General features: G+C 37.0%; 1 protein-coding gene across 4 annotated transcripts in view; it reads right to left on the reverse strand.

Annotated features, from left to right (window-relative positions):
* Positions 1 to 16,581, reverse strand: part of LOC137642175 (uncharacterized) — a 177,738-nt gene that overhangs the window by 43,389 nt on the left and 117,768 nt on the right. Inside the window, exon 1 of one of the 4 annotated variants that reach the window (XM_068374721.1) lies at positions 777 to 882. The exons of 2 other annotated variants lie outside the window; for them this stretch is intronic. In XM_068374721.1, the coding sequence (XP_068230822.1) occupies positions 777 to 778 (2 nt within the window). In that variant the 5' untranslated portion in view covers positions 779 to 882. Of the gene's footprint in view, positions 1 to 410; positions 693 to 776; positions 883 to 16,581 lie in introns of those variants that run through there. One more of the 4 variants, XM_068374719.1, reaches the window with a different exon arrangement.

The raw sequence follows: 16,581 nt of genomic DNA on the forward strand, positions 1-16,581 counted from the left end.
TTTTTTCCAGATAAGTTAAGTATCATATGTTTGATGTATTTGAGTCAACCAATTTATAGAGAAAACTTCGGGAGAGCCCAAGAAATAATGAACATCGGGAAAGACAGTTTAAAACTTAGAGAAGAGATTGAGAAGTTATGATAATTTACAAATAATTATTTTCTATAATTCCTCATAAATGTCAAACGAAAAAGTCCATAATATGCAGTTACTACAATGTCCACTCTCTAAACTTTAAAAGGAATCGCCCCATGGATTGATTTTAATTTATCCACCAGAGGTGAAAACTGGGGCAGGTAATAATCAAAAACTTGGATGGCTATGAAAAATCGCAAGCGATGCAACTGGTTACAATGGACTAAATAAATAAACTTTGGTATTAGGTATAGTAAACACATTATATGACGTACCCCAGACCACATCGACAACGAGAAGAGCTATTTTCAAAGCTTTCGATATTCACAGTCGATGCCATTTCATTTAACAAACGTATTCAAGTGTATTTCGTCTCTATGTCTTGGATTGCAACAGGTGTCTTTCCTTGAACATTAAATCACTATAATCATCACATTACGGTTTTCCTTGGTCTCGTCACTCCAAAGTCTGCACACCTTAGAATTGTGGATTATCCTTCGCTGTACATTTCAACTGAATCAAATTATAACTCATCTACAACTATTTAAGCTAAAGCTGATTTTCAAATTAACAAGCTCCCATACCTGTTACTTAACCGCAATGTATTAAGAGCTAATTAATGAAAAGAAGGGTTACTTTACATTTTGGTTTATATAGAATATTCCTTTGGAAAAGGAGATTTTTCTCCTCTTTTATTGCCTCAACACGATTGCATATAAACTATTCGATTGCAATAGTCATGCTCCCATTCTTGCATCAGCGTTTTGAAGTTATCATACATCGGACATGTGAGGTGTAGCAGCTGTAGTCTGTCACAGGTGTAGGAATCAGATTAACTATGAAAGAGATAGACTACCAGCCCAGAGCAGATTAGATATATGAACGAGGTACCAACATTTGAAAATGGAAAAATATATGGAGTCATTTAATATATGCAGAAAACGGAGTCTGCCAGGGCGGCACTGCTGCAAAAGGGTGCCAGACGCACCTGCAAAATTTCATGCATATGTTAAAGATTAAGATTTCGCTCATCTTCATAATTGGAATACAAAATGCAAGACTAATGTAATATGATGAGAACTTGACCGGCTGAAGAACTTTTGTTCAGTAAACTATTCCACAAAAGGCCTCACTTGACCTGATCAGGCTAACGAGTGTTAGTATTATGGATGTAAATGACAACGATAGAGAGAGACTGGGGGCCTGTACTTTCAGTCAGTCAAGCTCTGTCATATAAGATTAACAGTGTTGAATAAGTTAAAAGTCAAGCGACCATAGAATGGCGAGAAGTAAAGTTTGTATAGATCTAATGAAAGAAAAAGAAAACTAATTCGAAAAAAATAGAATAAACACTATCTTAATATAAGTAAAATTGGAGGGGGCTAGTTCAGCAATAAAAATAGGTACTTCCTGCTACATGGTGAAATGGAAGGAAGCAAAGAAGAATTGAGCTATGATTCAAAAAAAAAAATTGTATTGGAATCAAAACAAGAGATAGGTGCAAAAGTAGTAAGTTGCCCTGGGCACCAGCCACCCGTTGAGATACTATCACTAGAGAGTTATAGGGTCCTTTGACTGGCCAGGCAGTACTATATTGGATCCCTCTCTCTTGTACAGTTCATTTTCCCTTTGCCTACACACACACCGAATAGTCCTCTGTCCTCATACACCTGACAACACTGGGATTACCAAACAATTCTTCTTACTGCACTGTAATTGTTCAGTGGCCACTTTCCTCTTTGTAAGGGTAAAAGAGACTCTTTAGTTATGGCAAGCAGCTCTTCTAGGAGAAGGACACTCCAAAATCAAACCATTGTTCTCTAATCTTGGGTAGCGCCATACCCTCTATACCATAGTCTTCCACTGTCTTGGGTTAGAGTTTTCTTGTTTCGGGCACACTGTTTCATCTTACATCTTATTTATCTTCCTCTTGTTTTGTTAAAGTTTTTATAGTTTATAGTGATATTTATTTTAATATTTTTGCTCTTTTTAAAATATTTTATTTTTCCTTGTTTCCTTTCCTCACAGCTATTTTCCCTGTTGGAGCCCTTGGGCTTATAGCATCCTGCTTTTCCAACTAGGGTTGTAGCTTAGCAAGTAATAATGATAAAGGTCCTGAACAAGATTAAGGAAAACTATCACACAACACCAAAACCTAATAAAGAAAAAATTGGAAACGAGGGTTAAATACATGATAAAATAGAATTACCATAACTATCATAAACAATAAACAAACTAAAAACACAAGACATTCGTAAACACAGATGAAAAATGAGGAAACACTTGAGAAAGGGAGAAGCATGAAATTGAGGAAAAGAAGACTCGGAGCATTTGCTTTAAAGGATGAAAATGGAAATATTATCAACAAAAGAGATGGTGTGATGAAAATTGCAGATGATTTTAATAAAATGTTATGCAATAATGATATAAGAAATAACTTTGCCAATAGAAATAATGACGGTTTAGGTGTTTCGTTATAATACGAAAAGTAACGAAAACATTAAAAGGCATGAAAAGAGGCAAAGAATGTGGAGAGGATGGCCTAAGAATAGATTAATTAATAGTTGGAGGATATTTCATAATAGTAAAACGCCTTGAACTTTACACAAAATATCTGCAAGAATGATCTATACCTACAGATCGAACAAACTATCATTATACTAATTCACAAAAACGGAGACACAAAAGAACTGAAAATTTACTGACCATTAAGTTTCCCTTCTGTAATATACAAAAAATTACGAAGATCATTTTAGGCCGAATAGAAATACCACTAAACTTTAATCAACAAAGAGAGCAGGCAGACCTTAAAATTGGGTATTCAACAATTGACCATATCCATGTAATCAACCAAATAATGGAAAAATAAACATTATGACAAATCACTATGTATACCATAGACTATGAGAAAGCTTTGGATTCTGTCAATAAGTCAGCAGTAATGAAAACCCTTTAAAGAGAAGCTATAGATGAAAAATATATTAAATTATAATGCAAGTGTATTTCAAATATGATCATACATTGTAAACCTATTGCTTTTTTTTAGCTTTCGCTCTCCTCAACATTAATAATAGAAAAACCTGTCTAAGTTTGCTATTAAATGTTTCACATTGTTGGAATTTTTGTGTCATTGTTGCTCTCAACTATTTGCATATAAGCTTATCTTGAATGAATACAAAGCTGTCTTTTCGTATGCCACATTGGTGACTCCCAGAATGACCGCTGCCTACCCAGATTCCCACACCATTGTGCACAATGAACCAGATTTTACTAGCGTGGCATCAATGAAACTCGCACCCTTCAGCGGTAGAGAAGTTTTTGCGTGTTTCAACCTGCCGAAGTTGAGTTTCGCATCAAGGACATGAATCGATCAACAACCAAAGCAGACTACGTAATTGCAGCGATCTCCAAGGACACATTCACAGAAATCTTCGATAAGCTTTGCAAACAAGGGGATGCCCCAAAAGAGTATGACGCCCTCAAAACATACCTTCTGGAGCAGTACTCACCATCGCCAGATGCCCATAAAGCCAAACTTTTTCAGATCTTTCAACAACTGTTGGAGAACTAAAAGGATTATCTCGTCCTCGGGGAATTGACCTTTATTGCTAGCCTGCAACCTGCCGCAGACATTTCTCCCCAGGAAGTGAACCCACTTCGTGCCCTTTGGGTACAATGCCTCCTCTAACCTACAATCGCCACCATCCCCGATGTCGATACCTTGCCAATGAAGGACTTGACGGTCAAAGTCGACACCCTTATGAACAGCCACTTCATCAACTTCAAGACCTCCATCAACGCCTCCACTCCTGACTAAGAGGACACCTGTTCAACACTGATGGAAGCTGATGTGAATGCGGTAAGACCAAGACGCCCTAACCCGTGACATGTCGGAGTAACGACAAAGCCGTACACGACCCACATATTCCACCCCTTGCTCAAAGCCTCAATCAATGACCTCTACTGCCACTTACTGAAGCCCATTGACCGCATTTATGCTACTACCACTCCAGATTTGGGCCCTTGCTTAGAAATGTGGCGAAAGTTGTCAGTGGCCAAAAAACTTATAAGTAGGTCATTGCTTATAGTGGTGACCTGTGTTGTCACTAATCTTTTCTTTTTATATGATACAGTGTGGGGTGCGAACTTTTGGTAGACAGTGGTGCTTACTGTTACCTTCTATCAAAATCGCTCTCCAGGACACGACTTAGTCATTCTAAGCCTGCTAACATCCGACTGGTAGACACCACCAGATCAGATTCTCACCGACGGGTACAAGACACTCGCACTATCATTGAAGAGCAAGGCTGGCATTATGGTACGATTGATATTTAGTCTCAAGGTACGGTACGGAATTACGGTACAGTAATCTTGCCAAAGTACGGTACAGTGCAATTCAGGTACCAAAAAATGGGGTAAATTCCATACTGTACTGTACCTTAGGCTTAGCTATATCACAAAGCAATTAATATTTCCTTTTTGGCTGCTTCGGTGACTGCAAAAGAAGATCTCTAAGGTACGTAACATATCAATTTGTAAGATACCATGTATTTGTATATGTATAGGTCTGGAATTACATAACTGATATGGCTTCTCCACTCTGCTTGATAAGAATGTGCCTTCTGCTCAGTACTGATCATATTGTTGGGCTAATCCGTTTGTTCTTTAGTTTTTATAGGTATGATACCCACAGGAGCAGTAAAAATATTCCGCTATAATCAGTGGCTACTGAACAATTATAGTCGAAAAAGAATAATGATTTATAATCAAAGTCGTTAGCCGTCAATTTTTGCATTTACAAAACAAAAGAAAGAATCACTATTAACTTTTTTTTTTATTAAAAACGTTTCGACTTGATAACATGAAAAATTCAACGTCTTGTTAATTTTTACGACAACTGGAAGTAGAGTATATTTTATCGAGTGTCGATTCGTATAATATAACGTACAGACATAATGTCTCACTCACTCACTCACTCATTCACACACACATCGTATATATATATATATATATATATATATATATATATATATATATATATATATAGATAGATAGATAGATAGATAGATAGATAGATATATATATAAACACCATTTAGCCTTTAAAATAGAATTCTACTTTTGAGAATATACATTCATTGGAAATTCATTTACGATAAATGCTTCCCAAAGGACAAGGATTCGAACCTATAGCCCAGCGGCATAGTAAGAAATATGAAACCAATTGTTCAAATTGTTCTAAAAGCACCAAAATTGGCACACATGTGGATTAATACATTCTGAACAATTTTGGATATGGAGGCATTCAAGATTCTCCCCGTAGCACATTTGGCGGCCATTTTTCAAAATGGCCGCTATTTACCGTTAGCGTCATTGAATATGTACCATAATTTGTCTTTTTGTGGATGCTAAAGGTGATAAGTGTGCTAGAGGTGATAAGTATTGTACAATTACACATACTTCTGTGCTTACCAAATAATTTGGCTACCATTTCACAAGAAAATGAATTTTACTTTGCAGCGGCAGCGTTGGTGGCAGTGACGGCGGCTGCAGTAATAGTATAGTGTTGATAGTCATGGTGATTGTAGTAGTAACTTGTGGTAACATGGTGGTGTTTTGTGTCTTTGCAGGTGAGGCAGCAGCAGCACCACCTGACATCAGAGACGCGTTGTTCCAGACTGCAGCCATGGCAAAGAAGTTCCAACTGGTCGATACTTTTGAGCAACGTACTCCCACAACACCTCCTGAGACAAACTGGAAGCTGTGTCTTGTATGTCAAGAGGAGACAACAGAGTCACTTGTCTGCCCAGTACTGTCTAAACGCCGAGACCCTGGGAGTGGATACACGACAATGGCTGCAAACTTAGTCAAATTTGATGAACTCGGAGAACTGCCAAGAACTGTTCAGTTACAGAGACTAGATGAAGGACAAGGTGTTGAGGCGACAATGGTTGCCCACCAGGCCAAGTGGCATAAAACATGTATGCTCAAATACAATAACACAATGCTACGAAGAGCAGAGAAGAGACGCATCGCAAGCAGCTCAGCATTTGATAGTACTGACAATGTCCAGGCCAAGTGCAAGTTGGGGACAATGAACTCATAGCCAGGCTCAGCATGGGTGATATGGTGGCTCTGGAGGCCAAGTACCATTCCAAGTGTTTGTTGGCTCTTTACTATCGTGCAAAGACCACTGTAGAAGCCGAGCAGAAAACTGACCATGAAGGTGTAATGTCAAGAATCGTACTGGCTGAACTGGTCCTGTATATCGAGGAAACCCACCTAGAAGAGGGCACCACCCCAGTCTTCAGACTCGCAGAACTTGTAAAGCTATACACAACAAGAATGGAACAGCTCGGGGTTGTTTTGTGCCAGAAAGTTAATAGCACAAGGCTGAAAGAGCGCCTGTTAGCCCAGATACCAGGCCTGAGATCCCACAGCAAAGGCCGAGATGTTTTACTAGCGTTTGATGAAGACATTGGTGAAGCGCTAGGCAAAGCCTGCGAGCAAGACTGTGACACTGAGGCAGTTCACCTTGCGCGTGCTGCACAGATAGTTCGTCGATATATGTTTGAAGACACTTACCAATTCCGTGGATCATTCCCGGGCGGCTGTCAGGAGGACTCTGTGCCAAACGTACTAGTTGCAATGGTAAATATGGTGCTGGATGGCCCCACCATCAAGAATCAAAGCCATTCCTCTTCAACACAAGCAGCTCTTTCCATTGCGCAGCTTCTCAAGTTCAACAGTGTCAAGCAAAGTCGGAAGCAGGGAGCAACCAAGACACAGGAGCCTCCAGCTGTCAGACACAGTACGTCTCAAGAAACTCCTCTTCCAACCTATGTTGGGCTGATGCTGTATGCTGAGTTGATAGCAACAAAGTGGAGCTCTTCAGCTACCTCTCCACCATGCTTGCAGAGTCCTTTCAAGAAGAAGGCAAGGAACTGGTCGTCACTGATGGGGAGCAGGTGATCTGTGTTCCACAGCAAGAGGATGTCAACTCACTCGCACCATGCAACCAAGAAGAGGCAGACACCCGCATGATGCTACATGTAGCACATGCTGCACAACATGGTCACCACCAGATACAGGTTCGAACAGTAGACAGTGACGTCGTGGTCCTAGCAGTGATGGTAGTCCAGAAACTACCAGCTGGAGACGAACTCTGGGTAGCCTTTGGGACAGGCAAGAACTACCGCTACATTGCAGCCCATGAAATAGCTTCCTCCCTTGGTCCAGAGAAGGCATGTGCTCTTCCAATGTTTCATGCCATCACAGGGTGTGATACTGTGTCAGCCTTCGTCGGACATGGGAAGAAATCTGCCTGGGCAACATGGAACACGCTGCCAGAACTCACTGATGCCCTGCTGAGTCTGGCAAATGCACCCACAAGCATCCAAGAGGATACAATGCATGTCATCGAGAGGTTTGTCATACTCCTGTATGACCGCACAAGCAAATGCAAGGACGTCAACAAGGCGAGAAAGCAGCTCTTTGCAAAGACGAACTCTGTTCAGAACATCCCGCCAACCTACGCTGCTCTGGAGCAGCATGTGAAGAGATCTGCCCTTCAGGGTGGTCATGTCTGGGGCCAGGCATTGGTACCAACGCCCGTGCTCCCTCCACCAACAGACTGGGGCTGGCATCGGAGTGATGATGGGCTCTACACACCACTCTGGACCACACTCCCTGAGGCATCCAAGGCCTGCTATGAGCTGGTGTCTTGCGGATGCAAGAAAGGCTGCAAAAACCGCTGCAAGTGCAAGAACGCTTCACTGCAATGCACTGGTCTATGTTTCTGTGAAGGCGAATGCCAGTAGATTGGGACAGAAAACTTGCTAACCAACATTATGATCTGTAGACATTCATAATTCTGGTGACCAGATTTGAAAAGTTCGGAATCATAATTAACATAGTGTGGCAAAATCTACGTTATTGTATTACATGTATGTACTGCAGGATTACACAAGTACTGTGCCTAGAGACTGGGCTTTTGGTCGACTATATAACTACAATCTGACCATACTGTAAACTTCCCGTACTCTGTGTATTATTTTGACTAGCAATTTTGCCAGCAATTTGAAATAAAAAAGCAACTTGAGCAATTAAAGTGTGTTCCTGAAATCAGGTACTGGTTATTAGAGGTATTATGTCATTGAGTATTGAAATCTTCATCAAATGTCCACTTTTTCCACAAAATGGCGGCCAGTTTGGGGGCCATTTTTGAGAAGATTCATCTAAATATCTGTTAAACATTTATTGATGTTAATTCTGATGTAAAAAAAGGGAATTTTGGCCCATCTAGCACCAAACTAACGACACATAATGAAGTCTATGTAATGACGCTAATGTTAAATGGCGGCCATTTTGAACAATGGCCGCCATATCTTCCTAAGGGCTAATCTTGAATGCCTCCATATCCAAAAATGTTTAGAATATATTAATCTACATGTGTGCCAATTTTGGTGCTTTTAGACCAATTTGAACAATTGGTGTGCTATGCCGCTGTACTACTATGCCCGTGTCGAAACAAGGCCAGTTGGTTAGCTAGAGGTCTTTGCTGGCACTGTTTCGACATAGAGGCATAGGTTCGAATACTTGTCCCGTCAGAAGCATTCATTATAAATTAATTTCTAGTGATAGAACTTTAAATTGACTAAAATAACGTGTAATATATATATATATATATATATATATATATATATATATATATATATATATATATATATATATATATACACACACACACACACACACACACACACACACACATATATATATATATATATATATATATATATATATATATATACAACAATGATAACAGTAAATGCATGCAGCCATTTCTAGTCCACTGCAGGAGAAAGGCCTCAGGTATGTCCTTATTCATGTCCAAGTTTGGCCAGTTTTCATCACCCCATTGGTCTACTGCAGATTGGTGATGGTGGGATACTTTTGTCTGATTGCCTGATATTATAATATATATATATATATATATATATATATATATATATATATATATATATATATATATATATATATATATATGTGCATATTTAGAATGTCGTGTCCTGAATAGCCACCTATACATAAATACTGGTATTAGTGGTGAACATTTTTGGTGGCATATGAGAAAATAAGACTTGCAAACAGAATATTGCACTTTTTACTGGAAATATGTGATATGACACTCAGTTAGGTTGTTACTTATGTATGATCGCCGAATCCTTTAGTCCTATTACTATATCACTATTGATTTTAACCGAAACCAGCCACCTTTATTTTTCTTTGTTATTCCCCCTCCCCCTCCTTTAACACTAAAGAGGTATTTGTAAGTTGGCAAATCTTGATTCGGTTGGTACTTATTGCTATTATCATGAATATGCTTAACGTAGTAAATTTTAAAGATCCTTTTCTTTTCTCTTATTTCCACACACACACACGCACACGCACACGCACACACACACACACACACACTTACAAGCAAGCATATGCATATAAGTGATTAAACAGAGATTACACAGTAAGAAAAAATATCTTTCTCTTTCTACACACACGTACGGAAGCATAAACATTCACACGAGATATATGCATGATAGTTACATCATCTATTGCACTTTCCGTCACTTGAGTGAGTGTACAATGCACATTCTCCGGGCCAAGGTACATTCAAACTTAATTAAAATTAGGTACGAAAGATGATGTAATACATGCCCTTACGTTTCTAACAGGTAATACATCATCATTAAAATTAACATGATTGATTTCACGCCAATGAAAAGTATTTTCAATACTGACTGTCATTATGAATATTCAGAAGAATTTTTTTTCAGTTACTATTTACTTGGTAACGTCAGGTATTGGGTTAAGTTCCATAGATGATTACAATCTTCTATTTTGTTTTCTTACTAAGAGTATTAAAAAAAGAGGTCAGAGTTTGAACAATTAGAATGCAAAGGATCATGATACTGTGATATATTTGGAGGAAGATTTCAAGCGTAGTATTACATGTACCTAATAAACCAATTTCTTAGAAAATAGGTTTCATGAATCCTCGTGTGAATACTCATGGTCAATTTCTCAAATGGAGGAATACTATTTATGATAAAAACCAATATAGTAAATTTGAATATTCATCATCATTACTAGTAGTAATAGCAAAGGTATTAGCAGTAATAGTAGTATTAATGGCAGTAGCAGTGGTAGTAATTCTATTGTAATTAGACATCACTTGTAGCTATTGTAGCTATTGGTAATTTCATCATAAGTATTGATATAATTGCTATGATGGTTAATACTATCATCGTCATTATTTATATCACTATTAAAAATTATTAAAACTGAATATAGACATATGTACGTATAACGTTCCTTTGTTTAATTCGCTTCTTTTAACAATTTAGATTGGGCTAGCTTATAGTACAATAAAAGTACGGAATTAGTACGTTATTTTTTCTGTACTCTACGGTATGGTACGAAATTACGGTACGGTATTTTAACCAGGTAGTAAGTACGGAAAACATTCTGTACCGTACCGCTCTACCAGCCTGGTTTGGGAGTGCCAAATACTATTGGGAGTAACATTGGCAATGCTAGGTGTGAATTTCCTCGCCCATTTCCAGCTCCTGGTTGATGTGGCACATCGACGTTTAGTCGAGGTACAGTAGACTTATATCCATCGACAACTCTTCAACCTGACCCCTCCAAACTCGAACTACACATCAGTGCAACCACGGATGCTTATGTCCTCCTCCTCACGTCGTACCCTGGAGTCTTTCGACCAGAACTTGTCCAAAAGCCCACGGTTCCTGCCAAGCGCGGTATTTATCACCATATCAAGACAAGCGTCTGGCCTCATACTGTTTGGCAGCCTCTAAACGAATGTTCACCAAAATAGAAGAAAAGGGCGGCCTTTACCGAAAGACCTCAAGCCCATAGTCGGCACCCTCAAGCATTGTCCTTATCAGTCTGCCACAGACCACATGATATCTAAACCGGAACTACAGCAATCCTAATACTACATAAAGATAGAGAGAAAATTCTGATTGAGAAAGGAGTTAGAAAAGAGACCCCCCCCCCTACCTAATCTATCCTCCTTATATGATATTCCTGTCCGCTCAGAAACTTGGATTTTTAAAATAAGGCACCAACCTGACCTTCTTGTAACTGGTTTTAATAATCGAAAAATCTTGAAATGGGATGCCATTCCTAAAGCCTGGGTAATGGCAGTGTATAATTAGGACTGAGTACCATGCTTCTCATAAGTCATGCTATAAATGTAGATGTAATGAGATCCAAGTAGTAAAAGTTTGTGGCAGGCATAACAATTTCTATTTGAGTTCAATTTACCAGGATCCAGGTCTGGTAACTGCTTGGACCTCATATACATAGACTCTCATGTTGTTATCACACTTAAGGTTAGTTCTCCAGTTGGAACATCTGATCATGCCTTGATTTTATCAGTAGTGAAAACTGAGCAGCCTGTCCAGAAAGTTTCGTACTCGTGTAAGATTAGCATAAAATATAAAGCAAACTGTAATGACATTTTGAGCGATCCTTTGGGCTTGAATTGGTCACAATTGTATAATAATGTTGAGCCTGTTATTCCTTTGAATGAGAATCTAGTCAACATAATTAATAGCCGTATTCCTTCTTGAGTGCTAAGATACTGAGTGAAAGACAAACACTGGTTCAAGGATGATTATAGACGTGCTTCTTTGAAGAAGCAGGAAGGCTAACAGATCATATTTGACCTGGAATAACTGATACAGCCCAGGAACATAAGTGGTGGGCAAACTTTAAATCTACCTTCTTTGGTGTAGACGCAACAGTTACTTCTTTATCTTAACCAGAGGGCTCTGTCACCCACTGTCCATATGAGAAGGCAACCCTTTTGGCTGATGCGTTTGACAGCAAGTAGAGTAATGAGAAACTTTATATTCCTCGTTCCTGTTTTCCCGAGGCTAAACTAACTATATTCAATGTCTTTTTTAATGAGCCACCTTTGCACTGACTCGCAGCGGTGCCCTTTTAGCTCGGAAAAGTTTCCTGATCGCTGATTGGTTAGAATATTCTTGTCCAACTAACAGCGTTCAGGAAACTTTTCCGAGCTAAAAGGGCACACCTGCGAGTCGGTGCAAATATGCCTCACTAAGAAGAATTTACTATAGTTTAGCTTTTCGATTTCATGAAAATAAAGCTCTCTTGATGCAGCTACATGCTTTTGGAGGTATATGTAGATCCAAATGGTATTCTTCCTTTGTTTTTTATGAAGACCCGATTTCTTTGCTATAAAGTTATCTGTTATTTCATGCAAATTAGCATGAAGAGGTTCATTTAGCACTTGTTGGAGAATTGGTAATGTTACTCTATTCTGTATACGCGTTTGTGGTAGCTCACGTTCAGAAGATTACCGCCCAATTTCCATAGCTCCTATTATCTAAAGTTTATGAACGTCTTTTGGCAAACCGTCTAAATAGGTTTGCTGAAGATAGCCATCTGTTACTTAGTTTGCAATTTGGCTTTTGTAAAGTCCTTAGAGCATGTGATGCTCTTCTTGCAATCTCCTATGCTGTACAGAAATTCATTGATTGTGGTCAGGAAATTCTTATGATCAGCCTTGAGTTTAGTACTGTCTTTGTGTTATTCATGAGGCCCTTGTTTTCAAACTCAAACAATTGGGTGTGGGTGGGTCTTTTCCGAGCATCATTATTGAATTCTTAACCATTAGATCACAGAGTTGTTGTTGTTAATGGGAACTGTAGTGAGTATAGATAATGCGATATCTAGGGTTCCTCGGGATTGTGTTGGCCCATTACTTTTCATACTACATACAAATGACATGGGGTTTGGCCTGGAAAACAAGCTCGTCGCATATGCACACGATGCTAATTTCTTTGCATCAATTCCATCTACTGAATATAGATCTGGGGATGTTGAATCTCATAATAGAGATCTAGCAAAAACTAGTGCATGGTGTAAATTAGGTGCATGAAGTTGAATCCCAACAAATTTCAAAGTATGATTGTAAGTAGGTCGAGGACAAAGGCTCCTCAACATCCAGATCTCATTATCGATAATGTTTCAATACCTCTGTATGACTTAAAATTTTAGGTGTGATTCTCGACAGCAAATTCTTCAATTGCCCAAAAACATAAGTCTCATAAGATTTTTGGTGATCAATCTATTCTTCAGTAGAGTTTTAATTCTTTCCTTCTACCTTGTTTCGAGTATTTTTTTCCGACCTGGTCTTCAGCTGCTGATTATCATCTTAATTTGTTGGACAGAAACTTACAGTATTAAATTTAGTATTCCTAATCTAGATATTTAATCTCTGGCACCGTCGTTCAATTAGATCGTTATGCATGTTGCATAAGCTTTATCATAATTCTGACAAGCCTTTACATCAAGATCTTCCCGGACAGTACCGTTTTGTTCGTAATACTAGGCATGCTGTTAATTCCGTCATGTGGCCCAATACTTCACGGTAATCTAGAGGTTTTATTCCAACTGTGACCAAGTTGTGAATGAACTTCCTAATAGGGTAGTAAAATCGGTAGAACTTCAAAAGTTCAACCTTGCACTAAAGGTTTTTATGTTGAACAGGCTGACCTAAGTCTGTTAATAGTATATATATGAAATATATTTCAATGTAGTTACTATTCTCAAAACAAAAAATTTATTTACTTCCTTATTTCCTTACCACACTGGGGACCCTTGGGCTTAGAGCATCCTGCTTTCCCAACTAGGGATGTAGCTTAGATGATAATAATAATAATAATAATAATAATAATAATAATAATAATAATAATAATAATAATAATAATATAAGAAATGAACATAGGCAAGACATATAATGAGAATGACAGATAATAAATGGACTTTAAGAATAACAGAATGGGTCCCTAGAGATTGTAAAAGAACCAGGGGAATGAAGAGTAGACGATGGATTGACGAACTAAGAAAGTTTGCTGGTGTGGACAGGCATAAAAAAACCAAAAATAACGCAAATGGAGATATCTGAGGCCTATTTTTGTGTAGTGGACAAGTATTGGCTGATGAAGATGATGAATATATATATATATATATATATATATATATATATATATATATATATATATGTATATATATATGTATATATGTATATATATATATGTATATATATATATATGTATATATATATATATATATATATATATATATATGTATATATATATATATATATATATATATATATATATATATATATATATATGTGTATATATATATATATATATATGTATATATATATATATATATATATATATATATATATATATATATATATGTATATATATATGTATATATATATATATATATATATATATATATATATATATATATATATATATATATATATACAAACGATCTTATATAAGAAGTAATGATAAATTAAAATCAAATATTTCAAAAACATTAACATTAAAGCAGATACTTCATATATAAGCTATAAGACTTATGTCAGCCTGTTCATCATAAAAACATTGGCTGCAAGTTTGAACTTTTGAAGTTCTACTGATTCAACTACCGGATTAGGAAGATCATTCCGCAAATTGGTCACAGCTGGAACAAAACTTCTAGAGTACTGTGTAATATTGAACTTCCTGAAGGAGAAGGCGCCTGACTGTGTGTGTGTGTGCTTCTACAATTTATCATAATTTTTCCAGTCAGAAATTTAATTTGATGTACCAGTAACAGTAATGAAAATTCCATAACGTTGTAAGTTTCACGTATGTCATGTAATACACGTATGGTGGTCACCAATCTCCAAAGTAACGGGCAATGACAAAGGACTATTTTTTCCGTATTTCTGAACAAAAATCTGAACGTGGAAACAATGATCATCCGTGCGTGACCCAAATCAAAGACAAGGACCAACACATTCTCTCTCTCTCTCAAAAAAAAAATTGATTTTTTTTTTTCACTTTTTTTATGAATGTGATTATTTTATCTTAATCTGTATAAAATATGTAGATTCTAGATCCATCTATGAAGTAAAGAGATTGAAGTTTATCCTAAAGAATAAATAACGAGGGCAGTTGTTAACATAAATAGACAATAACTAGTTTTCTAATGGTAATATGCGTTGAGTAACTGAGCATTTAAAAGTGCCAAATTGCCTTCTGCGGTAACTTCTACTGTACAAAAGAAATGAGCATTACGCAATAAATCACAATCGATATCAGGTATACAAGGAAATTTAGGTCCTGGGAGGCCATTTAATGTCATATTAATTTCTCTCTCTCTCTCTCTCTCTCTCTCTCTCTCTCTCTCTCTCTCTCTCTCTCTCTCTCTCTCTCTCTCTCTCTCACATGTGCAAAATAGCAACAAAAATATATGAAATTAAGATAACGGGCTAGTATCAGACTAACAGATAAACTAACAGAAATGCAGAGCAGAAAAAAAGAAAAGAAATTTAATCCAACACCACCGTTGCTGGTGAAATCAAGGTTCCCACACCTATTCTCCAATAGATGTTAAGGGGGAACGAAGGTCAGAGTCTTTATCGCCATAGTAACATTTATATAGCTCGATTGGGAAGATAGTGTGTTTAGTTTAGCTTTTCAGTTAAATTGCAGTCATATTTACTATTGAGACCATAAAAAATAATAGTACGTCAAACCAAAGAAAAACCATTTTATTATGTTGTCTAAAACTAAAGAATTTAATGCAAAACTTTATCAGAATCAATTATCCAAACATCTAATCTTTGCCTCGCTTAAATGTTCAATATTATTTTCAATTATGAATTGACAAATGTGATGAAAATATATTTCTTCATATACGACTCTATATTCTGTTCGATATAGAGAGAGACTTCAAATTGAGAGACATGTATAGATGATAATCCCATAGTTACATAGTTATCATAAATTCTGAACATTACCTTCGCCCTTTGATCTATTGACAACCCCCTCTCCAATCCCCACCCTTCAGAATATCTATCATGCATCTAGTTTCGAAATACTATTTGTTGTTACAGTTCAAAATCTCAAATCTATTTATGGGTTATCTTTCAAACATGAATCATATTATTCATTTCGTTAAAATCTGACTGAAATTTATCAGTTGTTTTATGCATACAAATTCTTCGATTTCTGTCCTTCCTAATCAATGGGTTGTAACTGAAATTTCAGCTTTAAACATTATGGCATAATTAAAATAACACTAATTAATTTACTTGATAGAAAGCTCTACATACACATGCCCTTGAAATTCTCTTCAATTTCTTATAACTCAAATTTTCTTTATAAACACATTTATTAAATTTTCTTGTTTTAACTTTCTTTTACTTTACACTACAAAATCTTACGTTTCACCAAACCATTCTAAATGTTCTTTTACTTCAACAAACTGAAGCAATTTTCCATATATGGCTAGCTTGTCCAGGAAGTAGCTCATAGCCTCG

Source organism: Palaemon carinicauda, chromosome 6, assembly GCF_036898095.1.
Source record: "Palaemon carinicauda isolate YSFRI2023 chromosome 6, ASM3689809v2, whole genome shotgun sequence".
Classification (NCBI taxonomy): Eukaryota; Metazoa; Arthropoda; class Malacostraca; order Decapoda; family Palaemonidae; genus Palaemon; species Palaemon carinicauda.